Source organism: Pelodiscus sinensis, chromosome 5 (genome assembly GCF_049634645.1).
Source record: "Pelodiscus sinensis isolate JC-2024 chromosome 5, ASM4963464v1, whole genome shotgun sequence".
Classification (NCBI taxonomy): domain Eukaryota; kingdom Metazoa; phylum Chordata; order Testudines; family Trionychidae; genus Pelodiscus; species Pelodiscus sinensis.
The window spans coordinates 54,266,999-54,278,178 of record NC_134715.1 but is presented as its reverse complement, the minus strand read 5'-3'; the positions used below and the strand labels follow the sequence as shown (position 1 = coordinate 54,278,178).

At 34.5% G+C, this 11,180-nt stretch overlaps 1 protein-coding gene across 8 annotated transcripts in view; it reads left to right on the top strand.

The window, feature by feature from the left end:
- The window catches only part of LRBA (LPS responsive beige-like anchor protein), a 559,238-nt gene that overhangs the window by 294,786 nt on the left and 253,272 nt on the right, over positions 1-11,180 (top strand). For 7 of the 8 annotated variants that reach the window (XM_075930022.1, XM_075930023.1, XM_075930019.1 and 4 more), the window contains one exon: positions 3,539-3,663. In XM_075930022.1, the coding sequence (XP_075786137.1) occupies positions 3,539-3,663 (125 nt within the window). Of the gene's footprint in view, positions 1-3,538; positions 3,664-10,873; positions 10,914-11,180 lie in introns of those variants that run through there. The other variant, XM_075930026.1, reaches the window with a different exon arrangement.

Here is an 11,180-nt window from a genome sequence, read left to right as displayed (position 1 = left end):
ATTTGTGGGATTGCATTTTCTTTCTCCTCACCATGAATTTGTTTTCTGTCTCCACAGCTGTAGTTACTAGACCCTTCCTATGTTGTAATCGTGGAGGAAAAGTTTTAACTGTACCAAGGATAGTGAAGCAAAAAGAGGTTCTAATTCAGTAGCATCACACTCTCATGTCACTTACATTCTGTGTAGTTTCTTCAGGTGTGAGATTTCAGTAAAATGTCCGCACCTATGATTCTAATTTTGCTGCAACTGAACTATTAGCCTGGTTAATATACGTTGTATTATTTATAGTTATTTCATGTAAGTTGTGAGAACAAATAGGTTTTCTGATATTCTTGTGATAACCGTCTGTGGGGAACTGAGCTTGAAGAATATTTCCTGTACATCACAGTGAAGTGAATGCTCTTGTATTGTATTTTATGTTGGTTGCTGTATCTTTCATTTAATCCATGCATAACTGTAATTGTCTATTCAGGAATGGGGAAAACACCTTAAGGAAGAGGAAGATAGGCAGGCATTTATCTTGAATATTAATTTGAAATAGTTTTCTGTGCTCATTCAGTACTCTTACTAGGAACCACTGCTCATATTAGTAGGGTTCCTAGTCAGCCTATGTAAATCATGTAACTGCCAATTCATAAGCCTTCAGATCCATAGAAGTAGAAAGTCATGCATATGCATTTTTTGCTAATTTAGGACTCCAGTACACACAGCATTTTCAGTCCATATAGTAACCTCTACTAGAGCCGGGACAGAAAGTTTTTTAGTCAGACATCCAGTTACAGAGGTCATAATCAATTCACCAGCAATCCGAGATCTTAGTAGCTTATTTCCATTATGCTTCACTCATGTAGCAGTCTAATTCAGATTCAGGCAAAGTAATATTCTTGTCTGTCTCTCCCTGCCTGAAATCTCAATGCTAACACAAGGATATGAAGGTTAGGTGGTGTGTTTTGCTTTGGTTTGGATTTTCAATAGCTATTCGATTAGTTCCATAAGTGTTACGTTATTAGATGTGGGGTAAATTGATATTACTATGTATTGATGACCAAGGATTCTACTCCTTTTGAACAGGCTCACAATTAAATATTACCTGAAGGTCTACTTCTATGCACCTGCTCAGTAGGTTAGTTTCTGTGTGAAAGGGGGTAGGGTTTCCTCTTACCATACTTTTGGTTACCTTAAGTATTAATCCCCAAATAAACAAACCTAGCAGTTTACTTGTTGTATTTGTGAATAATTGTCATGTGTAAGGGATGTGATGTTCTATACACATTTCTTATATTTAATGAAAAATAAGATTAGATGCTAAAGAGATACTGAATTATGTCCCAGAATGTGTTGTGCCTAATAATTTTAGTATAGTTGCTGAGCATGTCATATTTTAATTGTTATCAAGAAGAACAGAATCCTTAATTACATCAAAAGCATAGAAAGATGGATGACAAATTAATAATTTACCATATTTGCATAATACTGTAGCACAGAGCATCAGAAGGATTGATGGCAGAAGAGGTTAACAAATTTTAGCAGCTTCCATTACCTTTTCATTGTCATATGTTTGTGGTGCTGACTGAAATAAGCTTTGTAGGAGATCTCAGTCTAGGGAACTAATTACTTGTGCCGATTGCCATGCTGATGAATAGACCCTCATTGTATCATTCCCCTGAAGACGAGGAGCAGTCTGTGATTCACGACTGCATCCTGGCTGATATTTGATAATAATTTTAACAGATAAATGTAGGTAGGCAGAATGATGAAGTGCCTATGCATGCTCTACGACTATCAAAGGCATACACATAGCCAGCTGTGTTGTGCCTTTTTTATAATCACTAATGGAGAATTTTAAGATATTAATCGAGCTTTGAATAAATGTAGCTCTTGTCATGGTTTTAACAGTTCTCGGCTGTAGTTTCATTACTATAAATTCCTTTAATTTAATAATCAAATAGTTCAAGTCTTCACATGAATGAAGTGTGCTATGATGTAGCTATAGATAGCAAAAATAAGATTTTCAGTAAAAAGAAACATATTGAATATATTAAATATACCAATGTTCTTTTGTTAAATAATAGAATTAGGAATGATAATTCCATGAAATTAAATACAGGTATGCTTCTTTTTCGTGTACTTTAGTAGCTAATAATCAAAATAAAAAACTTGAGTTTCAAAAATTAAGTTCGAGAATTTCATTGAACATGTGGCAGTTTGATTATTTTTGCTGAAAAGCTGGATTTACTTTTAAATATAAATTTCATCTTTCTCTGTTCAATTGTAATTTTTAGATCTAAGAACATACAGATGCTCTGTATTTATAACATTTTGATCTGTAAATTAGTCAAGACTATCCATTTGTTACCTTGACGGGTACACAGTTTTTTATTAGCCCGTGAAACAGAAGTAAGACTTTACATTGTATTTTTCTATTTATCTTTCCATCAGAAGTTATGTTAATAAACAAAATTATTGTTCTGTAATGAAGCATGCAGGTTTTCTCTCTGAAGATCTTTAATAATTGTGCTGTGTTGCTGTACCTGAAATAAGTGCTTTTGCACACTGTTATGGTTAAAATATTTTACAATGGTTCTTATTCATATTCATCTAAGAAGATAGTAACTGGCATTTATATATGACCATATTAAAAAGATCTACGTATTTTTGAAGCTTACAATGGAAAATAATGAATTTGATACTTCTAGATGGAAATTTTTAAAAGTATGCCTTCAATATAGCAATTATTGCACATCATAACATGTAGTTTTTAATTAAATGTAAAAATACAACTACATAAAACAGAAATCCAATCTGATTTGCTTGAAAATAGATTGCTATTTCACTCTCCCGGAATGGTTTATTTAAAAACAGTAAATGGAAAAGAAATGCATTTTCTTGTGTTGTTCTAAGCCTCAGGGGCTAAATGTAATGAATATTTTAAGAGATTATTTTAATTAAATTCCTGCACATCTAAACAGAGTAATATTTTATTATCACATACATAACCATGTAACTGAGGTATTCATTAAAGTTAACACTTTCTGGACCAAGAATTCATGGTATGATTTACTGACCTTGTGTGAAAAGGCACAAATTAGGAAGAAAAATGAAGGGGGACAGACTTTGATTAATATAGGTAATGCTATACCATATTTATAATAGCCTTTTCCCTATTCTGGTTTATAAATGCAGTCACTGAGAAAGGTGCCCTGCTGAGGCTGAAATGAGGCTGAAATCGGAGCACATGCCACTAGAGTGTGGGGAAACTGATCACACTGTCAGCAATTCATTTCAAAATGATGTATTTAGTGCTCATTTCACCTTCCAAGAAAAAAAGGGAAAGGAGTTCCTTAGACTGGAAGGTGATATTGTTATTTTCAAGGACATACCTAAGTAAAAGATTGCAGAAAGGGGGGAGGTAACAAAAAAAAAAAAAAAAAAAAAAAGGAAAAGGGCAAAGCAAACAAGGAGAGCTTTATGCAGAAATTCAGCGCTACCATGCTGTTTGATAATTGCTAACATATGTGGCTCCTCTGTTTCATTGTAGTCGTCCTCGTGAGTTCTGGCGCCTTGACTACTGGGAAGATGACTTGCGGCGCCGGCGACGATTTGTACGTAACCCCTTTGGATCGACACATCCTGAAGCGACACTAAAAGCTTCTGTAGAACATGGTCAGTGTAAAAGCTATTTCTTGCCAGTAGTAGCAGGTACAATATATGCTAATGAAGACTAGACCTTCATTCCTACAAGACATAGATCCGTATTAGGAAAGCTTGTCACTTAATTTCAAAGGTGTTTAAAAACAAAGATGAAGTTGATCACTGATCATTATATACAATGTTAGTCTCCATTAAACTTATTTTTACGTATATCTTAATTGAATCTGTGTGTGCAAATGTTTTACACATAATATTTGTACACACAATTCTCATCACAAAATTCCCATTACTTTGAAACAAATGTGGATACAATTTTTCCACTTCTTCCTTAATGTTGGATTTAGGGGTGGGGAGGAGAGGAGAGGCGGAGATTTCCTGGCTTTGTTTTAGCAAATTGAATAGTAAACGTTTCCCTCTGACAAAAATCTCAGTCTGTTGTTTCAATTAGATATAGTGTAAAAGGGAAAAGCAGTTATAAAGCAATATGGATTTTCAGAGATCCTTGTGTATTTCTGTTTCCTACATTTTAGGCAGAAGAATCCAGTAAAAGATTGATGCTAACAAATGCTGAAGTGCAAGGTAGATTGCTAGGGGGGTAACATAGATACCTGGTAAATGAGACGGGATAGCATTTCAGTATTTTCCTATATTAAAGTTTTCATATTTTTAATAGGGAAAGATCTACATATGTTTCCATTTCCATTATCGTGCATATCTCTAAAATTTTAATTTAGTAAGTGTTTTGAAAGCCCTTATAAACTAAAGGGAATAAATATGCAGAGCCATTGATTGTTCCTTTGGGGTTAAAATTTATTTAGTTTGATCAGGTAGTTAAATTTATCATTTTATGACTTTAAAAGCTAATTAAGATACATTAAGTGGAAAAAAAATCCCCACATTTAAAATTAATTGCTTATGATTAAATCTGAATATGCTAAACCACAAAAGTGTGTTTTCGTGAACCATATTTCTTTTAAAATTATTTAACAACCTTGTTCTCTTTATTTTCTAATGTATGAATATGTTCTCTGTCTGTTTCTCTCTCTCACTCTGTCTCTCTCAATTAATACAAATTTAAAATCATTAAGACTATTGTGGGGCTCCAGAAGAGCATCATCATCTTAAAGGTTGGCCTCAGCCAAGCATCTTAACCTCTTGCACTCAGGCTTAAAGAGCCATTTCTGGAGGAAAATGTCTACAATATGTCAGCAGATATAATGCCAAATGTGACATCAGTCCTTTAAAATAAATGACCATACAGAGAATAGTCAATAAAGTGATCTAAAAGCAATAATAGTCCCAGAGCCCTACATCTTTGACTATAGAAGGAGGAGAAACAAGATGTAGAATTAATTAGGCCACTTCTGCTTTGGGGCTTGTTTTTAATTTTGTAGTGTTTTTCTACACCATGAGTTTCAAGGGCATAAGGTGTCTTTTAGCTAATGATCCTTACATTAGAAAGAATTGCCTCCTTTAAAATCATGTGCAGCTTCAATGAATTTGAATTCATATTGATAACATTGTGGTTCAATATGTACATTTCTTACACCTATATTTATATTCTGGTTATCATATGTATATCAAAATGCATATAAATGCACATCCATATTTTAATTGCTAATTCTTTAGAACATATCTTTTAGACAAATGATTTTTTTCACATGTAGTTAAACACAATCTAATGCAATTCCTCCCAATTAGAGAGATGAGTAACATTTTTTTCAATAACCAAACTCTATTTTAATGTCAGTTTCTACTGTCTGGTTCACGTAGAAGACTTTTTTCAATATAAGAGTAAACTAAATCCAAGTAATCCTTTTTGGTAATATAGAAATGCTAACAGAAATAGACCTGATTAAATTTTCTACCAACTATTTATTTTTTAATTTTTGATGGTGTTGTAATGTAATGCCATAATTACTTATTGCCATTTTTATTTTACATTAATTTTTCAGTTTAAGTTAAAGTATTTATTTATTTCATACATAAACGTAAATCTATCCATGTGTGATTTCTAAAAATTTATGTACTAGATTATATAAAATATTAATATTGATGAGAAGCGTAGTATTTAATATTATGATATTTCACTGAGAAGAAATGGATGACCAAAAGCAGTAATTAAAATTACTACTAGAAATGTATTTATGGTATATTTAAACAAGAAGTTAGAAAGGAAAACCTTACAAGAGACAAATGCCAGATAGGTTAGTCAACTTAGTAATAATTTAGTTAGAGTTTAACCAGGCATCTATCAGTATCAATACAGACTTTTGAAGTAATGATAGAAAAAAGTATTATAAATAAAGACATTAGAAACATTTCATAATAATACATAGTAATAATAATAAAATAGTTAATAATTAACCATGTCAAAGCAAAAAAATTATATCCCTTGGAGATTCTGGTGATGAGCCTCTCATGAGGTAGAAGGATGCCAGAATTCTCAATGGAATTATTCTCAAGTTCCATGGTTTCTCATTAAATATGTATCATGAATCATTCTATATCAAATATGCAATTCTCTAAAGCAAATAAACATTTCTCCTTTCCTATCCTTTGGCAAATCCATACATTTAATTTCAGAGTAGGTTTCACTAAAAGAGGGGGGGAAATGACTTATTCAATATACCAAAAGTTTAAGTATAAATCATGAAAAGGGAAAATGTTGAATATATTTTTAAAAGTATTTTATTTTTCAGTTAGTTTATTTCTATTAAGAGAGGCTGTATCTACTGTTGCTTGGATTACGGTAGTTCTAAGTGTAGTCCCTGCCCCAGAGAGCTCACAGTCAAAGAGAGCTCACGCTGTGAAGTGGCAAAAAAGATCCAGAAGGAATTAGACATACCATAGTAAACATTCTCTCCCCCCCCTCCCCAAAAAGCAACAAAAATCAACCCTCTTGCAGCCTAGTTATATGTTTTCATAGCAAGAACCCATCTTTTCCACAGATTGATTTGATTTGAAATGGAGCCTCTGGTGTAGAGGTGGCAGAGTAAATACCTGAAGACTAATGTCCTCTGTTCAGGCAATCAATAGCAGCCCCATGACTATACTTCTGGCTACCTTCTAGTTAAAAACAAATTTTTAATTCTGACAATTTAATTGCCCTTCCCAAGTTCACATTAACTTGCTTGGGAAAAAGGGCTTCAGGTAATTTTTCAGAGGAGGAGGGGGAAGGAACCTCCAAAATGGTTATTTATAAAAGTCAGACTGGAAGTGCACATGGGGAAGGAAGGGAAGAGGGATGTAGCTTGTTCTTCCTCTAGAAATTGAACCCTAATCATTTTAAAATAAAATAATAAGAACCTGAACCTACCTTATGGAAATTGGCAGCACCCGCCAAAAATGAACAAGTTAAATTAATTTAGGCCAAAAATCATCCGTTGGTAAAGAAGTCTGACAAAATCTAATTGGTGGAAGATACTTTCATGAAATTTGTTCAGATGTGTCAGTAAAGAAAACTTCTTGCTTGAATTAAAGTAGACTGCTGCAATCCTGTCAACTTAAACATTGAAGATTGTGCCAGTATATCACATCATAATTGTGAAATTTGACTAGACACTAACCATGAACAAAAACAAAGCTGACTAGCTAATTTTCATGTTTCTAAAGTCAAAAGAAAAAGATAAAAAACATAGAAATAAAATGGTACGAAAAAGCATTATATTTCCAATATTTCCTTTTAATAAAGTGGTGGTAGTGAAAAAAGGGGAAATTGTTTTTAAATTATTTTTTCCATTAAATTATTTTAAATGGGTACTACCAGACCAAATTTTTAAAGAAATTACTTTTTTTTTTCACTTGGTCAGAAATTAACTTGACATCAGGTTATCTGATGTATAATGCTATCTGATGGTTTATCAAACTGATTTTTAAATTAAGTAGCTGCTAACATTAAACCATGAATATAATGAGTGATTTAAAAATAGTTATGCGCTTCCCCCCCCATCAAAAAAACCCTGTAAGTCTAGCTTTATGAAATTTGATATGTTGCTAAAGACTTGAGGCTCCTCTCCTTCAGGGATCTCTGCTCCCTTGAAATCAATAGAACTTCTTGCATGATTCAGAAGTCTGCCTCCATAGACCTCCTTGCAGTGTCAGGACTATGAAGAGGGAGAAGGAAAGAATATAGATTTTTAAATAATGGAATAATTACTGTGCCGGATAAGTATTAGGCCAGTGGTCTGTTGTTCGTTGCACAAGACGTATAGACTGTGCCTCTTGGGGCACATCTACATTGGAAAGAAAAACCCGTGGCTGGTCCATGCCAGCTGACTTAGGTTTCCCCGACTTAGCAATAGTTCAATAGTTTTCTTTTGAAATGTACATAGGGATATATTTTACATATTTTTGGCACAGTTAGCATGTGTGGAAATATGAAATCCCAATAACTGGAAAAGAAATGAAGGAAGGAGTTAATTTCTATTTATCCAATCTACATTTCTAATTCCCCAGTCACCTTGGTATGGTAAGCTCCTTGTTTACTTTATTTTTCATAATTATAGTGAGAGAGAGTGAGAGAGAGAGAGAAGAAAACTTCAGTAACTTGGCCAGAAAATTACCTGATTTGTGTCTAAAAGTTGTACATGCAAATCCTGACTTCGAGGTTAACTCTTAACTGAACTTCTCATCTCAAAGAAAAACTGTACCTATTGTCCATTTAGGGCAGAATTTACCAAAGAGAGTGAAAATATCTGACAACTGGTGAATGGTGATTTTTAAAAGTATAGTCAAGACATAGTTGATAAAATAACAGATAAAATTTAATAGCATTTAAAATGTTTCTTTTATTTTGTACTTGAGAATTTTTTTCTAATTAAAAATAAAATTGTCAACAGAGCACTATTACACCATTGAGAATTGAACACAAGTGCATGTGGTGTGCATTAGAATACTGTTGGTAATTTTACTGCTGCTAACTTAAAATCCTCCAGGGGGAGTTAATTACAGGAAACCTTTCTAAATATCAGCTGCATATTTTCTGTGACAGGACTGTTTTCAACTCAGGTTGAACAATTCCAGAGTCTGAGTTTTCTTTAGTTATATGAACTGATATATTTTAATACAGAATGTTTTTTCATGGTGTGCAGTGCACTCACAATATTTTCCAAGTAAACGAAATCCTATGCATAATGTGGCAAAGTGATCTGGTCTGGAGGAAATTGTCATACAAAAGAGAAATAATTTAAGAATCAAACTTCCATTTCTTAAACTGAAGGCCTAAACATAGTGGGCTTTTTACTTTCCACTTAATTGGATAGTTTATTATTTGCAATGTACATGCATATATTTACTTAAACAATTTAAGCCATGGTATATTGCCACTAGGGATTGCGTTCTTCTGTAAATGTTTGCAGATTAACATTTTTTTTAAATAAGCCGGTGGAACCTCAAATCCTTTCTGGCAGTAATCAGAGAATGCAGTGAGCAATGTGCTAAAGTTGGTTGATCATGATATTAGGCATGTGTTTCTTAAAAGAATTGTGGCCAGGTATTCTCTCATTTAATAATTTATTTTAAAGATCATATACAATTAAGAATGTGAATTTTGATAGAAACATTGCATGATTGCACTAATATTTCCTACCTTGTGTACTTCTGTATCTTCAGCACAGCATACCTTTTACATATAATGAACCACTGCCTCCTGTCTGTGAGCTTGAAATGTAAATAGATAGATTTTTTTCATGGGAGTATAGAGAGAAAAATAGTGCAGATATTCTTCCCATAAAATTGGCATTTCCTTGGTGTGTACCGATGTCCATTCCAAATAGAGGGAAGAAAACTGTTTAAGGCATGTTACAATGACCTTTATTATCACAGTAATTTAATGTTTGCTTAGCAGTAACAAAACATTGCATTAGATGGTATAGCATGAAATATGACTTCTGTTGGCAATGGTAAAGATGAGGATTTTTCTATTTTTTTTTTATTCAGAATATTTAATAATCCAGGCACGAATTCATTAAATCCTCTAGACTTTCAGAATTTGCCCTTTTGAAAGCAGGTGCCCACTTGGGTAGAACTCTAAAAGTAATATTTTAATGTCTCATTAGACACAGGGTGTGTGTCTTTAGTTAGTAACATTTGCATATAACTTAGGTTTTTCAACTCTTTATTTCCACTCATATTATTAATGTAAAATATAGGAACTTGGCATTTAGTTGTTCAGTTAATTGGAAAACGCTTTGCAATGTAGTATATTAAGTTTCAGTTGTCATAATAAAATATGAAATTATAGGAATATTAGTCAGAAGGATTAGTTTGCAAGAAGAGCTAAAATAAACTTCCCACCTTCGTGACCTTTTCAAAGTGAATGTCTGGAATATCTGTGTGTCTCCTGCTACCACTAGTTAGTTGAGTATTTTAAACTTGAGTAAGTCGCAGCCGTTTTGGAAGCTAATACCTCTTGTAGAGAAATTATTTTTATTCATTCTTTCTTGGGACGCCATCAAATGTAACTATGTAGTAAAGCCTCTGGCAACACGGAGAGTTTTTTCTAAAGTTTATTGACTTGCTACCCTCATCATTGGGGGCACACGGGAAGATCAGATGCATGATGGCGGGCTAGCAAAAGTGTGTGAGTAGGTTTTGGGGAAGGAAGGGAGAAGATATGTCATAAATAACCCCATTGTAAAGAATAAAAGATCAAGGAGGCACTGATAGGGCGAAGGTTCGATTTAAACAGTCTATCTATTGGGTTTTGGCTTTGGCAGGTTTGTATCTGTAAAATGAAACGGGGTATTGCTGTTGTAACTGACTAGAATATCTTCGCAGTTGTTCGTGTAAGTAGACATACACACGCGCACCCTAGCGCAGCTTCCCTCTGCCGGCCTGTCTCCAAGATTCAAGCTGCCTGTCTTCTCGGCTTCGTTTTCTCCAGCTGCCGCTTTTTGCAGCTTGCAGACAGCAAGGCCAACCCTGGTCGGCTCGCAGCAGTTTCCCTGTTGCGTTTATCCAAAGCTTTAGTTCCCTGGCTGGGGGAGTTGTCGGAAGGCTGCTGCTGCTTTCGCTTCCAGGCTGCAGCGCTGGGGGGCATGTGTACATTGAAAGCAGCTGCCCGTAAGGCGCTGCAGGCTGGATCGCTGCTCGCGAGTTCACCGCTGCGACCCTCACTCGAAGCAACCTGCGAGGAGTCGCTGTTTGTCGCCGCGGCTTTCGGGGTCAAATCGAGCCCATGAGTTTTTAACAGGGACTCTCCATTAGTTCCCATGGGGATTTTTTCTTAAACCTGATGGCTCGGCATGACCCTGTGATTGGTAAAGGAATTGCCCCTTTCCTGTTTGCCTTCCCAAAGACAAATCGGCGTTTTAAATACTACGTTTTAAGACAAATGGATCTGCAGAGCCTAGAACCATATCCAGCAGAGAGATCCTCTGAACTTTTGGAGATCTGGTGGTTTTCTCATCCCGAATTTTGGGAGGACTGGAACGAAGCTAAATGCTGTGTAATGCAAGACAGGTTTAATATGATTAAAACTAGCTCTGCTACCCATTTGTCTCCCCTAATGTCAGAGATTTCAGAAA